Source organism: Bactrocera neohumeralis, chromosome 2 (assembly GCF_024586455.1).
Source record: "Bactrocera neohumeralis isolate Rockhampton chromosome 2, APGP_CSIRO_Bneo_wtdbg2-racon-allhic-juicebox.fasta_v2, whole genome shotgun sequence".
Taxonomy (NCBI): domain Eukaryota; kingdom Metazoa; phylum Arthropoda; class Insecta; order Diptera; family Tephritidae; genus Bactrocera; species Bactrocera neohumeralis.
In genome coordinates, this window is record NC_065919.1 from 1263103 (window position 1) to 1279934 (window position 16832).

General features: G+C 37.9%; 1 protein-coding gene across 1 annotated transcript in view; it reads right to left on the reverse strand.

Moving 5' to 3' along the window:
* LOC126758723 (furin-like protease 1) overlaps positions 1–16832 on the reverse strand; it is a 267237-nt gene that overhangs the window by 112360 nt on the left and 138045 nt on the right. The window contains exon 3 of the mRNA XM_050473088.1: positions 1095–2058. Coding sequence (XP_050329045.1) covers positions 1095–1829 — 735 coding nt within the window. The 5' untranslated portion in view covers positions 1830–2058. The remainder of the gene's footprint in view (positions 1–1094; positions 2059–16832) is intronic.

The window sequence follows — 16832 nt, forward strand, 5'->3', positions numbered from 1 at the left end:
ATATGCGTACATGACAATGACAAGTGTGTAGAGGAGAATAATCAGAAAAGTATATGAACGCTTCCGTGTCACACTTCTGCCGACAAAGGCAGGGCCCGGCATCAACACTTGTGTGCTTTGGAAATCGAATTTGTGGTCATTCCCCAGGCGCTTGAATGGTTAGGCGGCATTGGATTTGCGGTGCTAATTGTCATGGCTTACTCTATGAATTACGGAACATGCAAACACTCAAATGCAGATTATCTTTTTATGAGGAACGAGAGAGGAGCTGCTCGGTATCCTTCTGAGGTTTGTTTTTATTACTTTTTGGGAGGGATTGTGATGAATAATGGTAGCAGCTAAACAAAGAACAACTTAACAGAACTAATCGTTACTATTTTCTGTAAATGCTTTCCATATACATATGTGGCTTGTAAGAAGAAGCATTTGCGAGAAATGCCGTTATATGGAAACGGTAGGGATTGTTATCTGTTAGCTTCGCGGTCGTTTGATTTATACAAGCCACCTTTGGATGACTAGAACAAGTAAGAAAAGAAAATAAAAAATATATAGAAACAAAACTTCATAAGAAGAAACGAAAACTTGGCTAAAAATAGGCTTACCGCATGTGGTTATTTATGACTACCGGCAGCGTGTTTTAGCCTTGACCCCAAGCTCCGCATGGTTTGGCTTCCGCATCTTACAAAAGGTTTGCTCATCTCTCCAGGGTATGCGTAACTGCTTATCCAAAAACATGACTATGCCCAGGACACCCATTCATATAGGTCGGAATAATTCACGATTTTGCTAACCTGATTTTTTGTTGCAGACTTTTTGAATTATTGGCCTGAGTACTACTGAGAATTCAAAATGAGTTCAGAACTACAGCTAAGGTCTTCATTGAATTGCGAAAATGGGAAGGAAATCGAAAAAATAATACATTTACTAGAAGTAAAGGAGAACGGACGGATGAACTTGTATGAGTAAAACGTTGGTTTATGTTTTCTGTACTGAATATCAGCAAGAATATTGTATGATAAATTCCCCAAAAAAGAATGGCGCCACAATCAAATGGGCACTCATTTTCTCACAAACAATTGAACGTGCTCACTCACCTTGCCCATATTGACGAAACCGTGATCTCGGGCCACTTGATCGGCCACGCCGTCGTCACCGCTCGGTATATGCACCGCCCAGGTGTGGGTATAATGCCCCGCCGCGCCCTCGCTGTCTGTCGCGCTGTCTCCTCTCCCCGCATAGTCCAGCTGGTATGTCGCACCGTCATCGAGCGCATTCACCGCACCACCCACAAGCAACACGCTCGTGTTGCTTACGATGGCGGCGCTGACGCTCGGCACAATCGCGAAACCGACATTCAAAGTACACAACAAAAACACTAAAAACACATTCAATTGCACACAATTTAATAAAATCCTATTTAAATGCAAGGCAGCAAATGTCCGCGTTTTCACTTCGTGCTGCCGGCGGCGATGAGAATTGTTTGTTTGTATTTGCCGTTGTTGTGATTGAAAATGTCTGCTCAGTGTGTTGGATGACGAAGCGAGTTCGGATTTACGTTTGCTATGCTGTCGTGGAATTATTAAATAACTACTTGTTTTTATTGTTGTTATTGGTTTTGTTGCAATAAGAAAACTTGCACTAGTATCACAATATTGTTGTTGCTTTTGGAGTTGAAGGTGACCACTATTGGACGCCGCATGCGCAGTCACGGCGCTTGGGTGCGCACGCGTGGCGTTTAGTGATGGAAAAGGTTTGCTTTTGTTTGGCGTGCTCTCGCGGGCGCTTTGTGCATTTGCCACTGGACTCCATCGTACGACGTCGTTTTTCATTGTGCGTGTGTTGGCCGCAGGGTATTGCTGCTTTATAGAGAAAGCTTCTCCTTCGCACCGAACTACCGATTGAAGTTATGGCTGTTGTTGTTGTTATTAGTTTTTCGTTTAAACGTGGTTATTCGGAAAAAATCAACTGATATTTATGTGCAGAGTTGCATTGGCAGTCAATAAAACACGAGTACTGAGGCGTGATCACAGAAGGGAGCGTGTAAAATTTGACCTTCGCCTGAAATAAGAAAAAGAGAGATCGAGTTTCAATTAAAAATAATAACAAGTTTCTAAAACACTTCTAATTGCATAATAAAATAAATGCAAAACAAGAAAAAACGTTAACTTCGGCAACACCGAAGCACCCTACACAGGAGCATTTTTTATAGCATATTTTCGATCGGGCAGTTTATATGACAGCTATATGCTATAGTGGTCCGATCTGAACAATTTCTTCAGAGAAAGCATTACAGCCTTCGGTTATTGGAATCTCGTAAATATTCCACGTAAAATGGTCTGCGGTATTTATTTGAATTTTTTTAAATCATTATCGCTATTAATAAATATTTTAAATTGCAGCTAACACTTTGTGAACGAAATTTATTGCAAGTTAATTGCTTACTAATTCAATATATTACTTTTTTGTAATCTGAAATGAGTATCCCTTTTGCGCACGATTTCCCTGCTGCTGCGGAAAGCCTTGGCAGACGAAACACTTCAGCAAATATTTGCTGTTAATCTAACTGTCAACAACAGACATTTATTGTATTTATCTAAGTGAAATATGTCAGCTTAATCTGGATACATATGTTCTATTCACCATACGCTCAGTAACAGACAAACACAATTATGTATAGATATAGTAGATTGAAAACACACACACAAACATATGTAAATGTAAAAAACTAGCAAATAAATTAGCTGATACTCCGAAGAGAATCACAGACTGGTTTCATGCGCCCGCGGCGTGACTGATAGCCAAGGAGTAGGGAATTTAATTATCAGTCAAATAGCCAAACCGTCACAGTGACATAGCGCAGAAGTTATAAATCACATGACGAGCGGCGTTTTGTGCCATGTGGAGGGAGTTTCAAAGCTATTAAACCGTGCTAAGGGCTCATGCGTTCTCCTATTTGTGTGGAATCGGGTGGGCGGGTACAAAGCTGTGCGTATTTGTAGTTGTGGTGTTTATCATTTGTCATGTTGTGACAGTTGTTAGTTTACATATTTTGACACTTGTCAGCTAAGTAACGAGATTTGCAGCAGCGGCCGCTCGAAGCGTTCACAAGCGTAACTGACATGAATGACAAGTAATCGAGTAATCTATGTAGCCGACAGAATCAGCGTCTGCATGCCGGTAGTCTATTATCATGAAAAACATATGATGTCCTTTGAAGTCATCAAACATATTGATTGACAACGTCCTAGTCTGCTGACATTTTTACATATACTTGTGAGGCCGACCATTTGTTATAAATGGAAGCAATCAATACGGCTAACGGCAACTTGGCTTACCACATTGATAATAAGAGGCCGAATTTCGCAGTCCCCGCCCTACACTGGTATAACTTTAGTATTAAAGGATCGGCAATAAATTACGGATTCAGCTACCAGCTGTATCCATTATCTGTTGTATTCGCTTGCGCTTTGCCCATCATGCGCACACATACAACCACACTTCTTATCTCTTATCTCTGGTAATGTCGGTTTATCCGATATTTGGTGATTGCATTTCCTGAGCATTTATAGTCGTCAAGCATCAATAAATCATATACATATATCTATGCATATATAAACTCTCATGAAATGCAAATGCACATACATATATACATATATCGCTACACATATACTTTCATATATTTAATTAGAACTATTTGCCATTTAGGTGCAGGCCTGCTTGTCCACGGAGCTTTGGCGGTCAATCCCAATATGTCGGTGACTTGCTTTGGTTGCTTTTGGGCTGTTAAAGTGTCAGATATATATGTACATTGCAATGGCAAGCGATAAATAGAATGGTTTCTGCTATTTATTGGGTCTAGACATACAGGTAAGTTAAGCTCTAGTACATTACGCAATTATTTCTTTTAATGTGATTCCTTAATAATATTTCTCCGCTAAATGGCGCTGTTGTCACAATATTCTACTAATTAGCTTTGGTCGCCAGCCACAACTTTTTAAAGTTGTCTTTAGGGTAAAAAAATTGTCTTTCGAGAGCTAAAATTTCCATTTTGTCTTTGTTCTTCAACTTTGAGGGCGTGGGCACCGCTTACGCGGTTATAGCTGAGTTAACAACAGCGCCAGTCATTTTCTTCCTTTCAAAATTTGGCGCCAACTCGGGATATCAAGTGCAGCCAGGTAGTACTGCGTCGAATACTTTCAGAGCTGGAGTGTGCTCTTCTATTCGGACAACATGACCTCGCCAGCGTAGCGTAGTTTTAAATAACGAATATATTTCACTCGTAAAAACGCAAGTTTATTTTAATAAAAGAATATATCGTCACCTAAAATGCAGAATAACGTATCATCAAAAAATTCGAAATTGAGTATCTTATTGATTACGATTCACTACTTCAAATTACATACATAATATTACATATGTCCAACATTTTCAGGTACTGCGCTCATATATGAACCAGTTTTAACCAATATTAAAATTTTTTTTTTCACTCTTGTTCCCTTTTATTTCGTGTTTCATTCACGCCACTGTAAATTTTCGAAAATGTTGTTACGTTATTTTGCATTTCAGGTGACGATATGTACATTTAATAATGAACACCTTTCAAACATCAGGCAACTACTACATGGCGTCTCCCCTGCGAAAATAATAATATAATAGCACACTTGCTGTCATCGTTACTGTCACTTTGCCTACAAAAGCAGCTGAGCATATGCTGACAACTTGCGCCGATGACAAACTCACAGAGCTAATAAATGAAGGACTTTAAGCGGATAAATTGGAGAAAAAGCTTTTTTGCAGCTGACCAAACTTATTACATTTAATACTTACACATTTGTATGTGTGTGTCGAGAGGCGCTTCGTGGCTAGGCGCATGCATGTTAAGTGTGAGTATGCAATGTCAAAAGCAGTCAAAGCACCACTCAAGTCAGGCTTCATGTCAAAGTTCAAAACTACTTAAGTTTGACAATTATTCGCACTTATGATATGCTTCGCACATACAAGGAGAGAACATGTGTGTTAGTAACAGTGGGGCATACATGCGAGCGGTGGCATACTTTCATAGGGAAAATTACGAGAGAGAAAGCAGCAAAAAAATAAAAAAACTGAGAAAAAAGGCAACAATGTAAGTATAAAGTAGCAAATGAACGAGACAGAGGGGGGAGTGTGTAGCCTAGAGACAACACCGACACACTTATAAACACCCATTAAACACCACAAAACATTTCTAAAAAATTCTGCAAATTTTTATTAGAAAAACCGATTTTTGTAGAAAAGTTTATCGTTATTGAGTAAGTACAATATAATGTATTGTTCTGACGACAACTACTAAAAATTGCATGAATATGGGTTTTACCAAAAACAGTTATCTTGGAATTTAACCCTGTGATGATTGAGATGCGGAAGATGAAGGCTCTTCATTTGAGCTTATCGGCATTAACCAAAATGGTTTGTTGGGTACTTTTCATGTCCCATACCATCTGTAAGTAGGTGTGTAAGAGGTGCATGAATGTATTCATGGCGACACGAAAGAGCACTTATTTAAGTTGAAAAGGCAAATGTCAAACAAACCACAAAACGTCAGCAATGCAAACAAAGTATGCTTACGCGCTGAAAGAAGTGCAAAGGCGGAGTGGAAAAATGAAATAAAGTGGATTGTGGCAGTTTGGGCGCACAAGGCGTACATATGTACATGAAGAAACGAACTTGGTGTATGACCTTGACCCAGCCGGCGTAGTGACTGTGTGTTTTCAGACAGTAATGAGTAAAAGTCATCCCGTAAATGATATGACCAAATGTGACAGAGACATGCTCGCAGCATATTATAGCGGTTATTGTACACAATCAGACTTTGAAAATTAATTCATTTCTTTTATTGTTTAATTATTTTAGTTCGAGCATTGACCGGAAGATATGTACAAGCATATGCTAACTATGTTTTTCACTGCTCGAGCCCCAATTAAGCATAGACATCCGTGTCAAACTGTTGTGGCATTGTGGCATCAATGCCCTAAGCGAGCGCTTTATGATTCTGATCTCGTGCTGCAATGCTCAAAGTAACCCTTGCTAAAATGAAACTTTTTCACACAAGGTTTCGACGTTTGTCTAACTGGACAGTCACAAAGGACAGAGTTAACTGAAACAGAAACGGGCGTTAAAAATCACGCCAAACTGTTTACTACAACCTAAAAACAAAAAAAAAAAAATTTTGTGGCAAAAAATTCTTTTAACGCTGCGCATCAAAGCATATTGTTGGGTGCAAAAAATAACCTATTTTGCAGCAAAGAGTCGCACACATGTGGCACACACACGAATCATAGTTCTAAGCGCACGTCAGAAGTAACAACCAAATGGCGTGCTTTTGTTTTGAACACTTGAAATGCAGACACACACCACCACACTAACTCAGTCCGAATGCAAATGTGTAATTGCGTGTGTGCCTGTGTGTGTTCAACTGGCTTTTAATGGGTGCTGACAGCTTTTGTACACGTTGATTGAAGTTTAGTCATGCGCTCACAAATATGTCAGCAATTAGCATATCACAGCTTGCCATACTACTGTCTGTCCCATTGTCGAAAGTTAAAATTTATTTCGGCCCACCGAACCGCTTTAACACACCCACATACTTGCAACGTTATTGAAACAAGGCATTTGTATTGTTATGTTGCATATTTGTAGGCGCGCACGCGACTATTGTTCATGAAAACAAAACAGTGTAACGGTATCTCCAAGATTGCTTTATATTTGGTCAGGTGGGTCTGGCATGAGGCAATGTGCGCCTAAAAGGCATTGTTGTCAGCTCTTTGTCCCGCTGCACACGCCGTTGTGAATTTTTGGCGAACAAAGTAGAAAGTGATGCGTGCATTATGCACTTGAAGCAGCACAGAAAATAACTCAAGTGCAAGGTGCATAGATAATAGTTCTCTTGAAACAACTCATACCTGTGCATCTCTTGTCCACACGCATAAACAAGCGCAAATGCACACAATTCGTCAAAATTTAGCCAGAAGCATTTATGTGTAAACCCAACAGATTTACTACGTAATGAACTTACCGTTTTAAAATTAATACAACTTTACTTTCTATTTTAAAATTTTCTTATCAAAGCTCCTGGCTGTACTTTTAATTAAAGCTTACGGCTGTTGAAATTTCTAAATTCAATGAAGCATATTCCTGGGAGCACTTGAGCGTGTTGAGAAATTCATTTCGGAAATGCATGCACTTTCAATCCTTGCAGGCACATTTTTATTTTATTTTTACATAATTTTTAAAAGTTAACAGCTTTGAAGCATCTCCTTCACGATTTTCGTAAAGGTATGCAAGTACAAACGAAATAAATCAAGTTTTTAAACAACTTTAATCTTTAAATTGTAAGTCAGCCTTAAGGCCTCTAAATGATGTTTATCTAAAACATATACCGTAATCAGTTTGCGGGAGATTTCTCAATGAATGGCTCACTTACATTATCCGTTTGCCGTCATTGTATGCTTACAAAAGCATACTGCAGGGCGCAGAGATTATCTGCTTCCACAAATACAAGCAGACACATACTTGCAAATGCATATCGCAAATCTCATAACCCTTTGGCGGAATTTTGAGTAATTTATGCGTTTAACGGTGGAAACGGACAAATATTTACATAAAGCAAAGGAAATAGTTGCAGGGACGAATAATTTATGACGGCGAGCAGAGCGAATAGGGGTCCAAGCTCAAAATAACCAAAGAAAACACACACTCACACACATGCAATACAAATACGCATTCATTGTATACCATGAATACACATGTGTCTGCATATGTATGGGTGAAAACGTTATTTCTGACTCGCTGGTTAATTTTATAATCAAGTTTTCGGAACGCTAATCTCGCTTGGGCTCAAAGCAAAGCCAAAAGTCAAAGCCGCCGTAATAAGATAACTAATAAGACTGTACTTTGTATTTTGCTGCACGTTTCTTTTGTTCCACATCTTTCAGTTCGAAGGTAAGATCTCGTTTGTTTTCTTAGCAAAAATTGTTGACACCCAAAGGCAAATATGAGCTCGTTAAAAACTTTCGCAAAGCAGCGCTCATGAAGGCAACACAGTCCAATTTTGAAACAGCAAAGTTTTAGCGACGCAGCTGCCGGGCCGAGCGGGCGTGGGCGGATGCAGACCCCCAAATTAAAAGCTGCATGCCGCAGGAGAATAAGCCAAAAGTGAACTTGTAAATAATTGTACTTATACAAATACAAATGTATTTGAATGTGTGTGTGTGTGTTTTTCTTCAACGCCACTGACAGCCAGCGCCCGATGTGAGCGAAAGCTCAAACAAAAACATCAAATATATTCATATCAGAGTTACGCACACAGTAACATACGGTGTGTGAAACATATAAACTGCATATGCATGTATGTGTGTGCGTGTGTGTAGCCTGCAGCTGAAAAGTTTTCACCTAGACTCGAGTTGAGGCAAAACTTAAGTCAAGGCATGACGACGCGATCAAACGAGACGACGGAAGCCGCGCGAATATGTCAGAGAGAGTGTTGGGAAGAGAGAGTGCTTGTTGGCGGCTTGAGTGACACCGTAAACATTAAGGTTCACGCGTGAAATTAATACATTTGTCGTAATTTATTTTATAATATTATTTCGTGACCAACGAACGGAGATATGAGAAAAATATAAGCGAAAAATGGCTGTGAAAAATCTTTGTGTTGAATGCGGTTTTTTAACTGAAAAACATGTTAAATTTGCTACAAAAAAAAGTCAAAATATATTGATTTTGAAGAGGCATTCTTTTAGAAATAAGTATATTCAAATATGTTATTTAAAACCGATTGTAATCGAACCGAAAGCATATGCGGAGCATCTCCTTCTTGGAGATACATGTAAAGAATTCGATCGAAATTGAAATATCCCGAGATGAACCGCAATAACAACCTTGTAGACAATGGATAGCTAATAAGTCTTAAAGACCTCTGATCACAATACTGGTGTAATGAGTTCGACATGAGCTTTTCGTGTCATGTCGTGAACCACCGATGACACCGTTTTGACAGAACATATAAAAAATATGCCCTTTTTTGATTAAAATAAAATCAGTTTTTTTTTAAAAATTTGAAACCTCGTGTAAAATTCCTGGCATTTAACTGTTCGTGGCATGAATTTATGGGATCTAAACATATCATACACTTATATGTTCACACACATACGCACTCTTCCCACCCCAGCACAAATGCACTAACCTTTCTTCATTCTTGGCATAACTGACTGATTTCAATATGAATACGAGCATAACATTTTCATTTTAAAATGCAAATGAAGTTCTTTATTCCATTCAATTATGTGAAAACTGTTAATTTCCGAACAAATCGAGAGCGCAATCTTGAAAAATCAATAGCATATACACTATGAACCCACCTCCATTACCGGGCTATAACGCTGGTTGTCCAAATGCAAATAAAAATGGCGGCCAACGGGGAAAAGATCAGGTAAATGAACACCCAAATGCAAGTAATGTTGAATATCTGGCGGCGAGCAAACAAATGTAGCCAAAGCTTCCAGCGAGGTGGGTAAATTGCGCGTTTAATATTTCATGGACCCACGCTTGCCCAACAATTCAATTTATTTGGAAATTACTCATTCTATTGCGCGTATTATTATGTGAGCGTATACTCAGCTATCCATTGTTTATTTGCTTGCGCGCGCATTAATATTTATTATAATTAAGAATTTCATGTGCGTGCCACACATACATGCGTGCATATGCTTATACTATATACATATGTATATGAATGTATGTGCCAATACTGATGGCCTGCGGAGATAAACCAGATGCCATTAAAGCGGTATGGTAATTTATTGCTGTCGTTTGTACTAGTTGGTGAACTCGCCTGTAGCCGATGTAACTGTATCAGACCTACTAGAAAAAAGCTCATACCTGCAGTTGTTGGATTGGTTTCGCGTTGGGAAATGGCCTCATCACTAAATAATATTAAATAATCGATAATTTTTAAGAATTATAAAAGATATTTTTTAACTTTACTGCTTGTTGGACTTTCGAGTTTCGAGGGTCTAATGAATGCGCTACTAGAGAAAGGAGAGATTAGAAGGATATATCAAGAACGATATGTTGATTGTGATTTCCATTTTTGTTTTATCATCGGTATCACTCAACCTAAACATATTTGTAAATACAAAACTGAGTACTTTCGGTACAACAGGGCGTATGCGGCACTAACACAGTGGTCACTCAACCTCCATGGCGGTTATGCAACTTGCAGTGCTTTGTATGTGTAAAATACATTGTTCGCTCATTGCATACGAGTGAGAGCCTCTTAAATTGAGTGAATTGAAAAAAGGATTAAGCAAAAGCACAAATGACCAGCAGATTATAAAATATTCACATGTATATAAATATTGATGAACAGATGTAAGTGTTCATATACTACATTTTCGTTTATTTTATATATCAAAGCAAAGGCTTTCTTGACAGTTTCAGTTTCATTTCTGAATATATGATTGATTTCTTCTGTTTGTTATATTTTTAATACCAACTTAATTTCCTGTTCTCGGCGATGCAAACAAACATACTTAAAAATATAGTAGACTTATGTAAAAAGGTATATAAATTGTATATACATACATATAACTCAATCTCCTTGACACTTATGTAAGTCATGCAGCTCTATTCTAGGATTATTAATTATTTTTGGGAAACTTTTTCTGTATTTTTTAATTTTCGTATAGTTTTTGATACAACGTTTTTGTGCAAAGACCTACACAGTCTAAAACGGTACGTGCAAGGTGTCTGGTTCGCGGTGGCTCAATGCAAACTAATGGGGTAATTGGCATTCATTTGCGACTATCTGACATTGGCTCCCATTTTTTAGTTCAATAGAAATCGAGTTCTGAGTTAAGAATACATTTCAAACACCTGGTTTTCCTCTGTTTCCTTGCTTTGATCTTCGCAAGTTGCAAGAGTATACATAAAATGTCCGAAATGAATAAATATCCGAACTTTCTTACTTGTTATTTGTTTCCAACCCGAAAGTTTGGTGATTTGCTTTTATTTTTTAATCCTGTATTTAGGATTATAGAATAAATAAAAAATTGCAATTCAAATATTGATTCAATTATTTTATTTTTAATGCAACCGCAACGCAGTCAGCCTCGGGTAATATTTTGGTATCCTTTGCCGGATACGAAGCCGCAATTAAAGCAACAAGGTTGCGAACACGATGTAGTTTTCAGAAAAAGCGAAAAAATGCGCATTGTTTTGTATAAATGAGCTCTCATGTGTGTACCTAAACGTGCTGTATTTACCATGTAAACAATGCTCGGTAGTGCCAATTGATTTGTGGCAACAATAAATGCAATAGATGTTAAATCAACAGTAAAACATCACAAACCACGACGTGCAACAGAAAAAGCAAGTTCGAGGATTTGAGGAGCTACTAGAAAGCCCCGCAATGAGTTCACGCACGTACGCACGCCAGCACGCACGCACGTACGCAATTACACAAATCTCACGCAAATCAAGCTTTGCATACAAAGCCACTCTTATACCCGCTCAACAGGGTTATATGTATATATGTATGTATACACATGTGCGTTTTTTACCAAAAACAATACAAAATGATTTGATAGCTCTGAAAAAATGTCCTGTTAGCTGAAAAACGCAAACCTTTACAACATCAATAACTCAGGCATTAAAGTATGGTAGGAAAGAGTACACGCCTAAGTGCATGCAGAGCATTTCGCACCATTTGCGTTAGTCACAGCGTAGGATGGCTGCAACATCGACGTTTCAAACCCGTCACAGCAATTATGAAAAGTGATGGCGTACTCATATTGTAAGTGCCGTTATCATTTAAGCGCAATTGAAACCAATTATCAGTTCGCTTCGTAACTTGAAAACAACACACGAGTCTCACTTATTCTGTGAAAGACGTAAATCATGGAAATGCGCCATTATGTCTGCCATGTTTTTGTACTCCATATTGTGTGTCAAATATTTTGTGGCCGAAAATTATACTTCTATAAATTTATTTGGAGGGATTATTGTAACTTGCAGATATGTAAAGAAAACAAACCCACCACACAATTGGTTGAGTTTTGTTTATAATATTCAGCATTGGCAACTTAATCAGAAATTTGCCTGAAAATTTCAGAAGCTTGTCTGCGCCAGTTTTTCAACATCACTCAAATGCACTTTTTGCTAGCTCCGGTCGCAAATTTTTGCCATAATTTCTGCAAGAAATAAATGTATATTTGCATGCTTTTAGGCATCATGCGTTCCCAAGATAACACTTGCCGCATTTTATGGTAAATTTTTTCGCTATTTTCACCATTTCCAAGGGAGCATTTTCGTGCATCAGCCGACAGCGCTGCTTCAGCCGGCAGCGGTTTCTTCCCGCTGCGGTTACTGGCGCTCACAAGTAGGCAATTCGGCGCGCATGTAAGCGGTCGTTTTTGTATTATGGATTCGCGTTGTCGGGAGCTGAGTGCATTTTACATACTGTCTGCGGCTGTAGCAGAATGGAGCTGCCATTGTTTGGCACCCGATGGTGTGTTTTATCTTCGATTCCGCGACAGCTTGCGTTTAAGGCCTTACTCGCGCACGATAACAAGCACCAGTCGGATGCATACAAAAGTGGCTATTGTTTGCTGTTGCATACTTTTAGCATGAGAAAAACGAATTGTTAATTTTCATTAAAAAAATTCTTTTTTTTTTAATGTTTGCACAATGTAATTTGCTAAAGATCTATTAATATTTCCAGATTTCACATATGTACATATTTCAATTAAACATAAAAAAAAATTTTATATCGCAGTTTATATCAAGTAAACTAAAAAACTAGTTCCACAAAAAAATAGGAGTATTTTATGTAATACGGGACCGTTCTATAATTTTAATATATAAGGGTTCCAAAGTTTCACGGAATATTAAAATAATTAATATTTCGTTGAATAACCTCGATTTTTTTAACACAGCATCACATCTCCGAGGCATGGAGTCTATGAGATCCTGGCAACGTTTTATTGGTATTCCTTTCCAAGCCTCTTTCACTACTTGCCATAAATCTCTCGAATTGATTGATTTCTCTTCAGTTACTTTCTTCTTGATATCTGTCCACAGGTTTTCAATGGGGTTGAGGTCAGGAGACTGAGCAGGTCACCACATAACCTCAATTCCGTTGGACCTAAACCATTTTTTTGCGCACTTGCTAGTATGTTTAGTCATTATCCCATTGATATACCCATATCAATGGCATATTCCATGAGGGATGTGTCAACATTACCTCATATAATATTTTGACATATGCGCTTTGGTCCATAATGCCTTCAATTAAGTAAATTGGACCAACACCACAATGTGAAAAACGATCGCGTACCATGATTTGGCATCGTTATAGTATATAACGGTTTTTGTGGGAACCCGGGGATTATATTCTGAGTTAGGGGGATGTCGGACAAAGTTCCTGGAGCTTGTACTACCAAATAACTCAACTTTGGATTCGTCTGACCACAATATGTTTCGCCATTTAGACGCGGGTTATAATTGTATGCGGGCTTCCTTGTGTTTCTTCTTTAATGGGGGTCTTTTTCGTGGACTTCTCGCAAATAATTTGTTCTGCTCTAAATGCCTACGAACAGTTTCAACATTAACTGACAAATTTAGTTCGTCAGGGATGCTCCTGGCTGAAGCAAAAGGATTAATTTTGCAGTAGCGTACTATATTGCGATCGTCTGCAGTGGATGTTTTGCGCTTTTGTCTACGAGTTTCATTTTTGTTTCTTTAATTTAGGGCATTTGCTATCATTTGAAGAGAGCATTTTACGATTTCTTGGATCTCTTTATAAGTTTTTCCTATTTTTCTCAATTTTTTTATCGTTTTCCGCTTTTCCTCTGTACAATGATTTCCTCTACCCACTGGAGAAAAACCCAACGATTAAATAAAATAATAAATAATTTAAATTGCTGCTAGATTATGGAACTATATTTTCTTTTCTAATTTTGTGAAAATTTTTTATGTTAAGGACTATTTTGAAAACGAAATATCTAACACTGCTTTTATTTTGTGGAAAGCAATAACAAGTGTCTTCCAGAACTAGCAAAGCAGAAGTAGAATAACAATCATCACAATAAAAATTTGTTTCGTATTTTAATGCTAGTACCCCGTTATGTGTACCATTATTGTTTCGAGTCATTTACATACATGTAATTTAAAAAAGTTATGCAGCCAAACATATTTTTCATATTGGCACTCCTATTATTTTGTGGACAACTGTATATAGTAGTTAAACTCGTCGTGAGCAGGGAACAACTTCCATTCTACGATGGCATCTGGTGCTTATCTAACATTTGTGTAATAAGCACGGAGTAAGCAGTACTACCACCAGTAAGTAATAAAGCGATTTGAAATAGTCAAAGAACTTTCGGAAAGCTTTTCTAGGCTCGGCTTTAACAGTTACAAATATATTAGAATATGACAATTTCAAAATTAAAGACTGTTTGAAAATTTATGACACTTTTGAAAGCTTCCCTTGTTATCCTAGCTTTAGCAATCATTTAAGGCAAAGAGTCCACACAATATCCATAAACCTATGGAAATATTGCTGCTTAGAGATTTAAGTGAAGGAAGTTGAAATAAAGTTCCGACGCTTCGGAATGGTACACCAGATGCTTGGTACATACCTACAGCCGTAAATGTTTCATTTCACAGCAAACAAAAAACAGAGCAAAAAACACAACAAATGAAAGTGTGTTGAAGACTATGCGGCTCATTGTTGACTTTTATAACGGTGAAATTGCTGCTACAGCTGTTCTTTGCAATGGTGAGTGCTTTTATGTTTATTTTCTTTCTGTTTGCTGCTTTGTTTTGCGGCTCTTCTCTCGCGCTCTTGAAAACAACACGAATGAACATGCAAATCACTGCTTACAACTTAAGCAACGCAACGACAAATGGAACAACACTAAAACAACTCAGCGAGTAAGCAATCGTTGGAACAACAACAATCGCAGCTGTCATTGGAAAAATATACACAACACAAGCAAGCACACACACACACACACACTCATACCAAGAAGACTATTTAATCTGCAGCCCATTTAAGCCACATAAGCTGGCTGTAAGTCAAAAAGAATGCAAACTGAGGAAAATAGCTGCGTGGCGAAAAAAGGCGAGTGATCTCGATGCGTTTATGAATGGGTGCATACTATGAAGGTGTGATGCTGCTATGCATGTAGGTATAGGTGGAGAGGAGTATTTACTTCCTGTGCCTTTTTATAACGGCTTATAGCGCCAAAAGCAAATAAGAACAACAAAAAACCATCAAAAAAATACAAACACAGTATAATCAGCTCTCAGAAGGGCGAATGTTGCAGTATTCAAACCTTGGTCATCACAATTTTCTACTTGGAGGCGGTGGGCGGCATTAATCTCTGTGTGTTCCCTAATCTCCCGGTTATCCCTTGGGTTTTTAATGGCTGAAACTCCACGTCCACTGTTGTTTTGGCTTATTATTATGTTTTTTTTTTTGAAACAAAAACACAATATGCAAAGTTTCTGGCTACATAAGCATCTCCTAATCTTCATCATGATTAGCAAACATTTGCTGTAAATTAGCAGCGAAATATTATTTGACAAGTAAGGAAGCGCAAAGTTCGCGAATAACCGAACATTTCATACTCTAGCAACTTGCAAGGATTAAAGCCAGGAAAGTATCTTCAGAGACATAAGGACTGTAAGTTATAAGGAGTCATTCTAAACACAAATATGCACCGTTTTTAGAAAAACACGCTCTCGAAAGTTCGAAAACTTTATAAAAGATATATGGGGACTCTGGGAAGTATTGCCGAATCAACCCATTTTTGATACAGAGAAATATTATTATCAGAAAAGATTTTTTTGAATTTCAATTGTAAATTCCATATATTGACTGATATTTTCGGAAAAAAGTCAACTGTAGGCTCTGGAGTCTAAATATTAGATGCCTAAGGGCTTAAACAGTTATGTGGCATACTCTAAAGGCATTATTCGTGCAAAGTTTTATCCCATTATGTTATTTGCTTCTTGATTTGTACATTTGAACTGAAAGAATCAAACCCATAATATTTGTGCTGTGTGAATTTGATTGTTATAGTTTAAGTGGTTCAAGAGACATATACATTAAACTTTTTAGTGGGGGCTACTTTCACTTTTTCAATATTTTTGGCCCACATGTGCTCCTTGCTACTACGATCCCCTAAGCCAAATTACAGTTTTATATCTTAATCGGTTCATGGCGTTTTGTGGGCGTGGCAGTGGTCTGATTATGCCCATCTACGATCTCGTAATTGTTTTGCCAAGGAACGCGCATTTGAAGTTTCATCAAGATATCTCAATTTTTACTCAAGTTACAGTTTGCACGGACGGACAGACAGTCGACAGTCTCGCTTAGTTTTAGGTGATACGTACAAACGTTAGATGAACAAAACTTTTATACTCTGTAGCAACATGTTGCAATCGTTGTAATTACTGTTCGTTCCTAAACCCACGTTAAATAGTAACAAACTCCATACCGATCGATTTTTCTCTATAAACCTGAGATGCTCAAAAAGAAAACCTGTCAATAGTCAACAATCAAATTCTTGTTTAATGAGAACACACTCCAAATAAAAAACCCAAAACCCGTCAATTACTCATTAGTTGACAGTGTTCCTATCGACATTTCGCCAGTCCAAAATGAGCTCAAATAATTAGAAACATTATGAAAATGACGACTTCGCGACGATGAATGTTCTTTTAAATGAAGCGCTTAATTTAAATCGAATGAAATTAGAACACATCCGCCATCATTGCAGGATTAAACGTGA